Consider the following 15,435-nt stretch of genomic DNA (forward strand, 5'->3'; position numbering starts at 1 on the left):
AAAACAGGAGGAAGGAGAGAGTAGAAAAGCAGACGGAAAAGCGGCGACTAATCAGCGCCAGCGTCCTCTCGCATCTGTCGCACTAAGACCAAGAGACGGGATCACATCCCTCCAGTCCTCACTAAGACCAAGAGAAGGGATCCCATCCCTCCAGTCCTCACTAAGACCAAAAGACTGGATACCATCCCTCCAGTCCTCACTAAGAACAAGAGACTGGATCACATCCCTCCAGTCCTCACTAAGACCAAGAGAATGGATCACATCCCTCCAGTCCTCACTAAGACCAAGAAAGGGGATCATTCCTAATTTCTGCTTTTCTAACTCAAACAATAAGTATAATTTCCTGTAAATTATGTTTATTGACCATAAATTCCAAAAATAGCTGTACAACTAAAGTTAATAAGTTAGTGTTACGTAGCGTTAAACGTCAAAAAAGGGACAAAAACATAAGAAAAAGATTAAAACATTGATTAAAAGGATCAACAAAAGTGTTGCCTTTCTTTAAATGGTTGTTCATTTCTTATACTGCACTGTAACTGTTTATTCTTGTGTTTTATCAGTTTTTATTTTTAATGTAAAATTAATATTTTTTGTGTAAAGCACTTTGAATTGCTGAACTGTGCTCTATAGATAAAGCTGCCTTGCCAGAAGGAGATAGCAGACCAGGCTGGGATGTCTCGCCCCCCATATATGTGACACTGACTCAGTTAGAGGGTAGTCTCACTTTGCCAGACCCTCCTTCAAAAGGGGGCTAGAGGAGGGCTAGCGGTCTGGCTCCCCAAAATAGCATAGGGATGGGAGGAAAACATGCTATGGTTTATTGGCATTCTTTACACCAATCAGATTTGTCATGGGCGGGGCTAAACTCTGCACAGAGAAAACTCTGATTGGACAGATAGGCCAGCTAGCTGTCTGGATTTACCCTGCAGAGATCTGAGGACCAGGTAACCATAGTCCTCCCATTGGACAGATAGTCTAGCTAGCTGTCTGGATTTACCCTGCAGAGATCTGAGGACCAGGTAACCACAGTCCTCAGATTGGACAGATAGTCTAGCTAGCCGTCTGGATTTACCCTGCAGAGATCTGAGGACCAGGTAACCATAGTCCTCAGATTGGACAGATAGTCTAGCTAGCCGTCTGGATTTACCCTGCAGAGATCTGAGGACCAGGTAACCATAGTCCTCAGATTGGACAGATAGTCTAGCTAGCTGTCTGGATTTACCCTGCAGAGATCTGAGGACCAGGTAACCATAGTCCTCAGATTGGACAGATAGTCTGGCTAGCTGTCTGGATTTACCCTGCAGAGATCTGACGATGTAGGACATAGACTAGTTAGATGATGACGCCACAGCAGCACCACATTACTCACTTTCCCTGGAGACATGCATGGAAGAACCACATGAAGCAAGACTGTCAAGTGAAATAAAGATAAAAACTGCTACCCCACAGAAATGAACATCATAAATGTCATTGATTCCGCCACTGCTTAAGTCTTCAAACACCTATGTGTTCATTTACCCATGGCCTCTGGACAGATGCGGGCTACATATGCGGGTATGACCCATACATATAGAGTCTAGAATGTGACCTAGATCCAATAAGGTACTTATTTCTACACATAAACCCAGAAGTGAACTCTTGTTTCTCCCCAGGGGCCGCAGCAGTCCCTGTTCACTAATGCCGTGATATACTTTGACAGGTGATCTGATTCGTTCCTGCTCAGTGCTAAAATTACCTCTCTGCCTGTCAGCCTTGTGCCTACTCACTTATAACCCCACACACTCGGAGACGTGGAAATCCTGAGATGAACACAACCACCCAATCTGTCCAGCTGTCTCTGTCTCTGATTGACAACCCTTGCGACCTTTGCATCTCTGCAGGGTGGGGGTTCTGCTCCTGACCTCGGGGCAGGTCATAGAACATACTGTACATGCACACGTTACTCAGCTTTCATGTTTTTAAAGGAGACATATCAAGCACATTTTCATACTTGTATTTTGTGTTTCATATTAACATGCTGTAACATTTTTTCAGTGCCTTGCTCAAGGGCACCTGGTCCTTGTACTCTGGTACATGTCATGTGTACATAGAGACTTGCCATTCTACATTGACCAGTGTTAACTTCCAGGACGACGTCAGAGGGCGTAGCCAAGCTACCACAGCAGTGCCCAGGAAACTCTACACATACAGGGACTTGAACCAGCAACCCTCCCATGACCAATCCAAGCCACTACAGACCGAGCTACTACCGAGCTGTCCCAATGAAGATAGTAGAAGATGGAAGTAAGATGTAGAAGCATGCCGCATGCTCATTCATTTAAATAAATTTGGTATTGAATGAAAGACATTTTTTGAAATATGGTTAGTGCCTTCAAGTATGGTAGTTCGGTACCCAGACCTAGCATCCCTCAGTTAAAGAGATATGTTGCTGTTTGAAAGCCAGCTCTGTGTCATGGCACACTGTCTGAGCAGCATATGCAGATGATGATGTGGCTTTCCTCTGTGGCCGCAGCGCAAGGAGCTCCCAGCTGAGCAGAGCAGTGGAGGGCTGCCGGACTTTGCGTCATCCGGCGTCATACCTTGGATGGGAAGCCAAACACCATTGGTATAAAACACACTGCCCACACCGACATGGCACAGAGCTGGATTACAATCTGTAAAGTATCACTTTAAGCAAAGCATTTTAGCATCTTTTGGGATCCTCCCTTGTCATTCACGTTACACCTACCTGGATTGTGCTTGCAGGTATTTGATTGGCTGACCCTGCAGGATGACTCAGCATTTTGATGTAGTCTTAATGTTAAATAGTTACATTCACTGTAAGAAATTTTATGTAAAATTTACAGTAACTTACTGGCAACAATTGGCAACAAGTTACTGTGAATCCTTTTGGTACCTCAACCTCCGTAAGACTCCATCCCCCACAACGCCTTGCATTGTGATGATGGGCAAGTGTACATGGTATGATGGCTTGAAAATCTCCCCGGCAAAAAATAAATAAAATATATATAAGCCTATATAACACCCCCCCCCCCCAAGATGCTTTTATCAGTGTTCACAAATCCATCTATGATGAAGCAGGGGGTTATCAACGCTGCAATGACATGCAATGTCAAGATGTGAGATGTGTGGGGGAGGCAGGAATTTTGTTGTTGTCAGATGACAACAACAAAATTCAAAATCTACCCCCCCCCCCCCAGATCATCCAAAAAGCACAAATAAGGGGCATTTAACTGAATTACATTAGGAATTGTGTTGACAGCAAAGGATCTGTCATGCCAATGTTAATAGAATGTTGCACTGAGCTAAGCAACAACACACACACACACACACACACAGACACACACACACACACACACACACACACACACACACACACACACACACACACACTTATGCGTAGAAGACAGGAAAGAGATCTAATGCAAAACAAGAATCTTCTCTTGCCACCTCGGCTGTGAGCTGGGATGATGTCAAAGACAGAGAGAGAGAGAGTGTGTGTCAGAGGGAATGAGAACGTGCGTGCGTGTGTGTCTGTGTGTGTGTGTGTGTGTGTGTATGAAAGAGTGAGAGACGTCATCTGCCAGAGCGGACTACCGGACTACAAGCATACGAGCACCGGCCGGAGGAGGGACAGTGGCTCCACTGTGTAGCCGGACAGAGACTCACTGTCTTCGGAAAGGAAACCAACGGCGTGACCAGTCCTCTCGGAGCAGCAGCGGGGCTGAATGTTGGAGGACACCGCGGAAAGTAACACAGGAGCAGTTAGGGAGTGATTGACTGGGGAACCGGGGGGACAAGGGGGGGCGGGGGACATGGCTTCTTCTCCGGTGACCCCAGCATCGCTAGAAGGAGGGACACCTTCACCCACTGGGAATGAGGAGCACGCTCCAGCCCGACAGGTACGCCTGTGCCCGTAACGTTCCATTCCTACAAATGTGTAAAAGAAATGAAAAATAAACAACATACCAAACTTCATTTGAAAATGTGTCAACTTGACGCAAAACCGTTCCTCTGCAAGCGCACGTACGTGCACGAACGTGATTTCACACATAGTCTAAGTCAGAAGAACTTGCTCTTCAATTCGGCATGCATTTCATATTTTAACCAGGACTTAATTTGAAGTAAAATCTATATTCTGAAACGTTATTTGAACTAACTCCAGTAATGGGGTTAATCAAGCTGCATTCATGAAGCCGACATAAAAGTTCAGTTTTTCTGAAAATAAAGGCTACTTGGGGAATCTATTGGTCACCGAATTTAACACAACACCCAAAGGTAGGCCTGCATGCGAGCAGCTACGTCATCGATGTCATGCAGTCTGCATATTCGCTGGTGTCCGAATAAGCATAAACCTGATAGATTTTGCAATGGAGTTTGGTGTGACGTATTGTCGTAACAGTGGTAGCCTTGAGCGCTGGTGGTTAGTTCGTCCCAGAAAGTGACAGCTCTAGTTAGGAAGGCGTGTCCCTGAATGTGACACTTGCAGGGTCCAAATCCCTGCTGGAGAAGCTTTCCTTAGAACCCTGTTACAGTGATGGTGCGTATGAAGATGATTTCCAACTCTTGCACTGCTGATATTAGGCTCCATATGAATGAGTCATATCTTAGGTGAGGCAACATGTGCATCTGTCAAACACTAGGCTTTCAACACAGACACTCATATTCAGACATAAGACTGGATGATTAATCAACTATGTATTGACATCGACATTCTGAAGCTGTCATTGATATATTTTCCCCATAATGATTGGGGAATTTTGATTAATTATTTCTGTTGATAGGCCTACTTTCTCCACCTCTAGCTCACTTAGTAAGAGCGTCCCCCCCCCATGTTGGCTGAGTCCTGCAGCTGGTTCAAATCTAACCTCCTGTCCCCCATCTCTCTCCCCCTTTCCAGTCTACTACTATCACTATAATAAAGGGGGAAAATACCCCAAAAAATAACCTTAGAAAAAAATAAATACAGATTGTGCAGCCTATTTATATTTGTATCATGCAAAAGACATTTTTTAAAAACTGAATGAATTTAGGGATCTTGAGGTAAAATATGCAATAATCATGATTGATTTGAGGTCATCATGCAGCCCTATTAATAGAAGTGGGAACATCACACGCCTCCATACACGATATCATCCCGATACTTATGCCGCGATACGATATTATTGCATGGATCCCCCCCCCCCCCCCCCCCCCCCCCCCCCCCCTACCTATCGGCAACTCTGCAGCATGTTGTCTTGGTAGAGGACTCTGAATCTGTTTGCAGCATCATAGCAATAGAGCGCTTGTAGCATGTTCAGCAGAGCTGCAAAGCTATATCCATTTTTCCCCCCTAGATATTAGATAATAAAATTGCTAAATAATGATATTGGCCAAGGAAAACATCCCATACAGCCTGCATCCTGTTTTATATGCAAATTCAATTTCAATTATAGTGTCAACTGATAACAAGTTATCTTGAGACACTACAGATAAAGTAGGTCTAGACCGTAGTCTATAATTTACAAGGACCCAACAGTTCTCACCAGAGCAAGCAACAGGTGTGACAGCCCAGGTGTGACAACATGTTTATGCTAATGTTAAGGATTTTTACTCCTGTCACTTAAAAAATAGGCCAACATTGTCTGATATGACTATTTTGAAGTTGGACGACATAACATGCTGTAGGTAGGGTAAGAATTAGGTGTACACAGCATTACTTATGCTGAAACCTATTGTTGTTACTATGCTGGAGTAAAGTTGACAGAATTAATAGCAATTTTTTTTTTTTTAAGGAATATCAATTTTGAGTTGAAATGACACAAAGTTGAAGCATTTTTAAAACCTTCTGAGAAAAGCATTTGGGGCTGTAGCCCCCCTCCCTTCTCCACCTCTGGAAATTATGCAGCATTAACCCTTGTGTTGTCTTCCCTTTGACCATGACATTTTTTTCTTCCCCTTATCGCAACGTTTTTTCTGAAGTTTTTCTACTTTTTTGTGTTTTTGACTTTTTTCAACATTTTTCACCCGTTTTTCGACTTCCTTTACTTTGGATATAAAAACAACAACTTTCAAACAAGACACATGACAACATGAGGGTTAAGTCATTCCCTTCTAGTCTGTGGTAATAGAGGTTGTACATAACTGAGGCCAAGGGGGATAGGCCGAATCATCTAAATATTGTTTTCTAATATGTCAAAACTTGACTTCTGATCAGGGTTTGGTTTCAAATCTCACATTAAGGGTTTTCAGGCACTCAAGCCTGAGACACATACAATCTCAGAGTAAGTCAAGTCTGAAATCCTCATTTTAGTGATTTAAAGGTCCGCTTCAATCCGTTCTGCTTCAACCGTATGGTCTGATCTCAAAATTATATATATATATCCAGGGTAAGGGTCACTGCTAGCGTTAGAAAAATCTTTAACACATGCTTGCATCGTTACAACACAACTACCCAACTACTAAAGGACTGTGTACTCTTTACTGTCAGGTATTCATCCCATAATGGCATGGCAAATTCACTTTTAGTGAACAGGGGGGTTTGAACGTTTGGGCACCCCAGGTAAAAATGTGTATTAATGTGCATAAAGAAGCCAAGGAAAGATGGAAAAAATGTCCAAAAGGCATCAAATGACAGATTAGACACTCATATTATATGTCACAAAAAGTTAGATTTTATTTCCATCATTTACACGTTCAAAAAATGGCATCTGTAAAAGTTTGGGCACCCTGCCGAGTTAATACCTTGAACCCCCCCCCCCCCCCCCCCCCCCCCCCCCCTTTGAGATTTCTGCTCTTTTAAGGTCTATCCATAGATTTTACATTATGTCGAGGTCAGGAGATTGTAAAGGCCATGGTAAAACCTTCAGTTTACGCCTCTTGATGTAATTTGTGTATTTTGAGGTGTGTTCAGGATCATTATCCATTTGTAGAAGCCATCCTCTCTTTCACTTCAGCTTGTATACATGTATTTATATATAAACACTCTGGAAGTTTTTATACTTGTGTTTAAAACTTGTTTTTGGGTGATTATTGATTACATTAATGACAGATTACGCCTTTAAGAAAGTGTGTTTTATATTACAGTCCAGTATTATACTACACATATATTATCTGTAGTGGGTTCTCATTTCTAATTGTCCTTTATAGTGTTTATATAGTTAATTTTGTAGTAGTTGCCACCCTACCATTCCAAATGTAAAACTAACAATTACAGATATAACTGTGAAACAAGTGCTTGGGTATGTGTTTTCGTTCATATTTGCCGTTCAATAGCGCACTCGCTGCTGTCAGTCCCATAGAAGACCATGACAGCGTGTGCTTGGTACTATAGATATTTCAAGATAAATGATGATAAAAGTAGAACACGCTGCAAACTATGCTCTGCTAAACATCTGATTAAAATAAAACATTAGTAGAACGGTTGTGGTATAATTCAGTACTCAAATCGGTACTTGGTATCAGCAAGTACCCATAGTTAAGTACTTGTATTTGGTCTGAAAAAACATGGTATCGGTGCATCCCTACTTTTACATACAGGAGGTCTTTTGGCATCCATTCTTTCCAAACCAGACCATACACCAACTACAACAGGTAATGGATCAGTATCGGAACATTTCTACTTTTTACACGTAGTTAATACTAGAAGAACCACATTCAAGTTCTACAAATAGCTGCTTTAAGCCTTTATACACATTCACACTATGACCTCACAAGCTGCTCAGGAAGCATGTGACTTCCTCTAGGCTACGCTGCCATGAAGAACAAATGAGCTTCTTCAGTTCGTTTCACCTCCGAAGCTCAGGCCTAAAACAGCACATTCATCTGGAGTGGTTAACACTGCAAACAGGAGTGTGAGGCTGTGATGATGGACAGGGCAGGGTAGTTCAAGGGGGGGTGGACGTGTAGTTTGCTCCTGTAGGGAAGGACATCTGCCACTCGATTTGTCTGTCTTAGCCAAGGTCAGATTGGCAATGTGATTATAAAAGAGAGGCATGCATGTAAAGAGAGACAGATGGGACGAGAGAAATGCAGTCCTTTGGAATAATAATAATAATAATAATAATAATAAATTGAATTTGTATAGCGCTTTTCCCAAGCTCAAAGTCGCTTAACAGAGTAGAGACAGTGTTTAAAAAAAAATTAAAAATATGGATAGGCAGAACAGAAAAGATGGGTCTTCAGACAGGACTGAAAAATGGGGAGGGACTCAGAGATGCGGATCTTATGAGGGAGGGAGTTCCACAGCCTGGGAGCTGCCCTGGAAAAGGCTCTGTCCCCAAAACTGCGGAGCTTTGACTTGGGGACATAGAGGAGACCGGCTGAGGTGGACCTGAGGGACCGTGAAGGTTGGTAGGGGGGGAGGAGGACAGTGAGGTATGACGGGGCAAGGTGGTGGATGGCTTTGTAGGCGAGGACCAGGATCTTGTATGTGATCCGGTGAGAGATGGGAAGCCAGTGAAGCTGTTTTAGGACCGGAGTGATGGAGGTTGAGCTGATGCCGAGGAGTAGTGAGTAAGTGTGTCAGTGTTAGTAGTGAGAATAGAGTTTAGATTTTCTGCCATAGTGGGCCAGGGCCGGGGCCAGGGCCAGGGCCGGGGCCGGGGCCGGGGCCGGGTCGGGTCAATACCCTCAGGAACTGTGAACCAACTGTGTTAAATCATTTCTCCCCCTAAGGGTTTGAATTTTAGGTGTAATCCTGTTCAAATCCCAGAACTACTTAGATAGATGAAGGATTAAGTAATTCAGGTTTATTATATCCTGGGTTTACTACCGCCACCTAGGCTATTATGTTTTCAGTTCATTTGTCTGTTTTGTTGTTATTTGTCTGTCAGCAGGATTACAGAAAAACTACAGGCCAGATTTTCATGAAACTCGTGGAAGAGTGTAGCATGGGACAAAGAAAACAGACTTTCTTTAACATTCTGAGATAGTTGGAGTCCGCACAATACGATATTATCGCGATACTTATCCCTCAATACAATATTATTGCGATTTGAAATGTACAAACCCCACATCTGCGGCAGATGATAATTCGCGCCACTTCACGCGACTGTCCGGAAACCATGTTGCATCTCTTCTTCTCTGCTCCCGTGGCGGCTCGACTTCTTCTCTGTAGTGTGGAGGCCTGGCAAACCCGGTTCCTTTTAAAGATTCTGAGGTTGTGCAAGTCCCTTGACTAACTTGAGTCAGTATTGCTCGGAACAAGAAAACTTTTTTAGTTATTTGACTGTGACCTAATTGCATTTTAACATACATGTATTGTATACATTAACATGTATACACCATGCCTACAGTAGCCGAGCTAAGCTACGTGCAGAACCTTGTATGTTACTTCAAAGTAAATTAATGGCTTTTTTTGTTGATTTACTTTACTCTGATCATGGGACCATGGGATTTACTCGAGAACTCGCGACTTCTCGATGACTCATGAGTTCTTGAGTGAATCCCATGGTCTGCAAGCTTCCGGCTCTGAGTCTGCGGGTCTCTACGTTCCTAAAACCTGTCTCGGGCTGTCTCTCCGCTTGAGTTGACTTGTGGAATTGTTGTTGCCTACGAAATTGTAAGTTATTAAGCTTTTTGCAGCTAAGATGGTTAGGAATAGTAGTAGTAGTTAAAGTTGCAAGAGGTTTGCGTGTGGCTCTGTTATCATTTTAGATTGAATTATAGTAGGACTCAACTGATTCATGAGTTAATTTTAGGAATGTCCCCTCTTAGTCGATTAGTCAACTAATCTGTGGATTTCTTTAGTTGACGAGTCCTTTTCTATGCTAACTCATGCTTAATTACTCATTTCCAAGAAACCTATGAGCACATTTCTGGTGAGTACAAGATTCAAAGTGGTGCTTTTGCAGGATTAATTGTGTAGAAACCCAGTTTTACAGATGGTTAATTAACTACATTTATATTCTACTTTTCTAGTCTTAACCACCTCAAAGCGCACAGCTCTGTCGATTAACTCAACTAATCGATTAGTCGACAAAATCAGTGTTAGTCAACCAAGAATTTCTTTAGTCTAGGAGAGCCCTAGTCAACATAAAGACTGGGGCTAAATATCAAAGTGAATCACGACTCAGGTTTAGTAGTGTGCGTGCCCCCTGGTCATGTGACCCTAATTCATCACCTGAAGTAATGTCACACTGCGACTACTTTCTCACCAGTTCTCTATTGCACCTTTTGTCGTCATTAATTCCACTGACCTTGTTGATAATAGCAATTTAGTATTGTTGATGTATTAAAACTTTGCATTTTACAGTATTGAAACAATATCTTATAAAGTGAAGGAGGGCTGAGATTGTTGGAGCAGTAGCGAGGGTCACAGTTGTGTTTAAGTGCTCAAGGGTATGTAGTTTTCTCCAGCAGTCTTAACGTCTCTGCCTCCACCTTGCAGGACATGACTAAGCATTTTCCCAGCACTGTGATACACTATGTGCAGTGCAGTGCACATGTGTTTACATATACATATAGAAAATATTAAGTTTCAGCATGTAAGAAATATGATGAATGTATTACAGTTTTAGTCATCTTATTATTCCCATAAACGGTGTGCGATCACGGAAGACTTGTATCATGTGGACACAGTTTTGTGTTTTGTTGTCGTTACTTAGAATTCCTCATGGGGGCGACAGAAACGACACACTATAGCTTTAATACACAAAAGTAGCTCGCCATAGCTTTTATATAGTCTTTGGATATAGTCTTTTAATTACATCATAATTATTATTTTCTCAAATTAGTTGAACTACTTTATGATCTTTCCAGAAGGACCTCCTGGGTATAAGTAGCCCATATTGGGAATCACTGGTCAGGACTATATTTCCCATAAAGCCCTTTGTTGTTGTTCTTTTCTTTGTTATTTGTAACAAAGCCTCTTCCATTTTCTCATTTTAAGGTTAATTAGAACATGTGTGGCTTAGATTATGCAGTTATCAACCGTTATTAACAAAAATATAACAGCTGTCAGGCCTATGTTTTGTCTACAATGTGACTACACATCCAAGAATTGGGCCTTTTAATCATGATTCATCATTACATGTTTTTTATTTTGGCACATCCACCTAAACTGTGGCTCACAGAAATAAGATGTCTGAAGAATCTCATTCATCTTCCTGCCCACCAGCCCCAACAAACCCAGCTATTCAGCCGGTTTCCCTCCACTCGCGTACGTCCATGTCCCACACATACACTGCAGCAGAGTGGGGACAAAGAGGACAAGCTTTGTTTTCTTCACAGAGGGCTGCACCGATCAGGGTTTTGAGTGGAGCTCGATACGATAAAGGCCGATAACGATACAAATATTTGGTTATTTAAATAAACAATATGCCGACATATAACAAGCATAAGGTATTTAAAAATAAATATATCCAGAAACGCGTTACAAAGCATAAACAGATTTCCCTAACATTACTTATTTGTAGTTATTTATGAGTTCCCACTAAAATAATATGAGAATAATTGTTTTATTGTCACAACAGAACAGAGGAACATCAAAATATATTAAAGTTCTCATGAATAAAATGTATAAAAATACAAACTTAACATATGGAACTTAAAGTCCTTTGAACAAAAACACATTAACAAACAAAATATTAGTGTTGCTAACAGGGACGTTGTAGAGCGTCCTCTGGTGGACAGACTATGCAACGCCATCACTAACAGGGACGTTGTAGAGCGTCCTCTGGTGGACGGACTATGCAACACCATCACTAACAGGGACGTTGTAGAGCGTCCTCTGGTGGACAGACTATGCAATGCCAACGTTAACAGGGACATTCTAGAGCGTCCTCCGGTGGACAGACTGTAGACGTATATCCCTGGTCGTGACAATTCAGATACAACCTGGGTCACAAACCAGGAACCAGGATACAAATGTCCTTAAATGCTGGATGTGGGCGGGGCTTTACCTGTCAAAGTGAACAGCTGACATCACATACTTCAGTCCTGCTGTACAACGCAAGAACTCCTGTTTTGTAGCTATGATGTATGGCCATTTTCATACGAGGGGAGAATATTTCTCTTTCTTTGACGTAATAAAAAATGAAGTTGGGCTTTGATGTCGGCTGCACGACGATTTGGTTTAGTATCGATTTTCGATTCAGAAACGATTCTCGATTCAAAAAAGGATTCACAGTATGTAAATGTTACTTTTTCCATGTATGTATGTATATATGTATATATATAAATATATATACATATATATATATATGTATGAATGTATGTATGTATGTATATAAATACATATATGTATTTATGTATATATACGTATGTATGAATGTATGTACCTATATAAATATATATGTATGTATGTATGTATGTATGTATATAAATACATACATATGTATGAATGTATGTATGTATGTATGTATGTATGTATATACATACATACATATGTATGAATGTATGTATGTATGTATGTATGTATGTATGTATGTATATATGTATGTGTATGTATGTAAATATGTATGTGTGTGTGTATGTTTGTATGTATGTATGTATATGTGTATGTAAATATGTATGTATTTATTTGTGTATGTATATGTATGTATGTAGGTATGTATATGTATGTATGTATGTATGTATGTATGTATGTATATATGTATGTCTATATGTATATATACACGTATACACTATATATATATCTTGCAGTAGACATATAATAAAAATAAAAATAAAAAAATTGAATTTATTTTTGGAATTCTATGAATCGATTTTGAGAGTGGAGCTTGAATTGCGATTGGAATACGAATAGATTTGTTTTGCACACCCCCTATGGGTTTGTCGGTCGGCCTACCAAACTGAAATATATATCCACTACCAGACCACACGTTGCTTTTGCATCATTTGCATCATTTGCAGCTGAGCTTAAACTGTGTGTTTGGTTTCATGCCTTATCTATAATGACTCAGTGATCAGAGCCGTGCTGTGTGTGTGAGTGTGTGTGTGTGTGTGTGTGGGGGGTGTTATTGGCCGTGTCATGCTGGTGTTTTTAGTAAATCCGGAGCTGAGGATCTGTCCAGTGAGACTCACAGCTCTGACTCATACTGCTCGGAGTTATCTCTTTTATCTTTCCTCTCCTCACATATTCCTTGTTTTTCTGCTTTGATGTCTCACTCCTTGTTACCCTAGTCCATCAAAATCCTTTCATTAGCCACCATTATGTGTCTGTCTCTTCCACTACTCTCCGTCATTATGTCCCACTAATCCCATTACATGCTTGTCCTTGACGCCAGCGGATGACAAACCAACCATGAGCTGTGATGGAGGCCCGAGGACAGCTGAATAAAGAAGGGAGGAACTATCAGACGATACAATTTCAATCCTTTGAAAGCTTTTCTGTAGTCTTGTTTTTAAATAGTCTTAATAATATGCTAACATAAGATCTTAAGAGGGTGCAACTGGTAATTGTTGATTGTGTTTAGATATGACAAATTGTACTTATGGCGTTTTTCCATTAAATGCTACCCTGTTAATAACCCCGTTTTCCAAAGTTTAAAATCAGAAAACTGTTTTTTTTACAAATTAGCCAGAATAACATGGATGCATGAACCTTATGCATGCATCATTCTTTGCACAATTGGTAACTTTCACTGAATTTTGGGTGTTTTATGCAACTTTTATAGCATTTTAAACAAATGTTGAAATGGTTTCAAAACGTACCCTGACCCTATCGGTCAAGATAATTCGGAATTCCGGTTTTCTTTTTTTTCCTTCTTTTTTAGGTATAATGTCATTTAAATTAAGTCCGTTGATCATGAATTTAAAAAAAAATGTTTGTCTTTTGACCCGAATATCTGGTGGAGGAGAGCACAACACGAGGGTTAAAGTCCCTGGTATCTGCTAACAAGTACTTTTTGCAGTACTGCCTCAGTCGAGGTTCCAAGCGTGCACGTGAAAACCTGCAGACTCCTGATTGGTCGGAGACAACCGCCACTAACCGTCATCGCTAGCGACTAGGGCTTTGAATCCAAACTTTATTTGAAAATAAGCTAAATATTTTAAAAAATCATGATTTTTTAAATGAATATTAGTCAGCCCTTAATATCCAAACCTGTTGTGGGTCTGGCTACTTCCATATTAGCATTCCGGCTAACATAAATAGGGATACAATTATTTAATTTGACATTATTAATTTGGAACTCTAGACTTTACAAATGTTATCTGACCAAATGGATCAAATCTGATAAAAAAAAATCATTTTCACGCGGGTTGACATGCTAAAAAAGATGTATACGCTAATTTACAGACGTCTCTTTGGTCATGGAAGTCAATGGGGAAAAGTCCTCACGTTGACCTTAAGGTGAAGGGGACATGTTCTCCTTTGAATTGGACTTGAACTAACACTGTGTCCTTGGAATAAAGCTAGAATTAATCCTGGTTAACGCCTGGGATTTGGACTAATCAGGTCATTAAAGTCTACGCATCTCATCTAACCGGAACAAACCACCAACAGGGGTGAACGGGGGGTGTTTTAGCTCAGGACGTGCATGAGTCCCTTTCCCTTTAAAGTTCATTCACTTCCTGCTGTCCCCCCCCCCAGCCGCGTACTGACTCCCTCTCTGATCTGGATCTGAAGGCGTTGACAGCATATTTGCATTGGTGTGGGCTCATAGAGACCATTTAGACAGGCCTTCAGGCACTGGGCCGTGGGCATGTGTCACATGGATGGCATGCCTTCACTGGGCCTCCTGGGGTGTGTGTGTGCGCATGTGTGTGTGCGCGTGTGTGTGTGTGTGCGTCTTGTATGCATGAGGATAAGAGGGACATGTGAAGTGCAATCACGCTCTGCATTGATAGAATCAAGTGCAAACTGCAGGCTCTGCTTATTGTGTGTGTGTGCGTGTGTGTGTGTGTGTGTGTGTGTGTTTGTGTGTGCACGCGCGTTTGTGCGCACGTGCGTCTTGTATGCATGAGGACAAGCGGGACATGTGAAGTGCAATCACGCTCCGCATTGATAGAATCAAGTGCAAACTGCAGGCTCTGCTTATTGTGTGTGCGTGCGTGTGTGCGTGTGTGTGTGTGCGTGTGTGTGTGTGTGTGTGTGTCGACCGTCTGAATAGCAGTCTGTGTGTCCAAGGAAAGTCAACAGCTACCAGGGGACAAAGCTAGCACTTGTGTTTGTCCCAGAAGGAGAGTTGTTTGTTTCCTAAAAAAAAACCCAAACCCACAATTGGCCAGTTGATCAGACATATATACAGTATATCTATATCTCTCTTTATATATATATATGTATATATAGTATATATAGGGACATATGTCTTTAAAAACAGCCTCAATAGAAGTGCAATGCTGAATCAGAGTACACTTGTAGCCCTCTTGATATTATCTTTTTGGACTGGATTTATGAGATTAAGCTGTTAATGAGATTGGGAAATGGTGATATTTGGATTTAAAATGGATTCTTTGCTTTGGTTTTTCTCCAATATCTCCAAAATTGTACGAGTCCTGGCCTGGGAGCAC

General features: G+C 41.3%; 1 protein-coding gene across 1 annotated transcript in view; it reads left to right on the top strand.

The window, feature by feature from the left end:
- Window positions 1–3,541: 3,541 nt before the first annotated feature.
- ank2b (ankyrin 2b, neuronal) overlaps window positions 3,542–15,435 on the top strand; it is a 188,743-nt gene continuing 176,849 nt past the window's right edge. Inside the window, exon 1 of the mRNA XM_034856387.1 lies at window positions 3,542–3,902. Coding sequence (XP_034712278.1) covers window positions 3,816–3,902 — 87 coding nt within the window. The 5' untranslated portion in view covers window positions 3,542–3,815. The remainder of the gene's footprint in view (window positions 3,903–15,435) is intronic.

This window comes from Etheostoma cragini, chromosome 19 (assembly GCF_013103735.1).
Source record: "Etheostoma cragini isolate CJK2018 chromosome 19, CSU_Ecrag_1.0, whole genome shotgun sequence".
Taxonomy (NCBI): Eukaryota; Metazoa; Chordata; class Actinopteri; order Perciformes; family Percidae; genus Etheostoma; species Etheostoma cragini.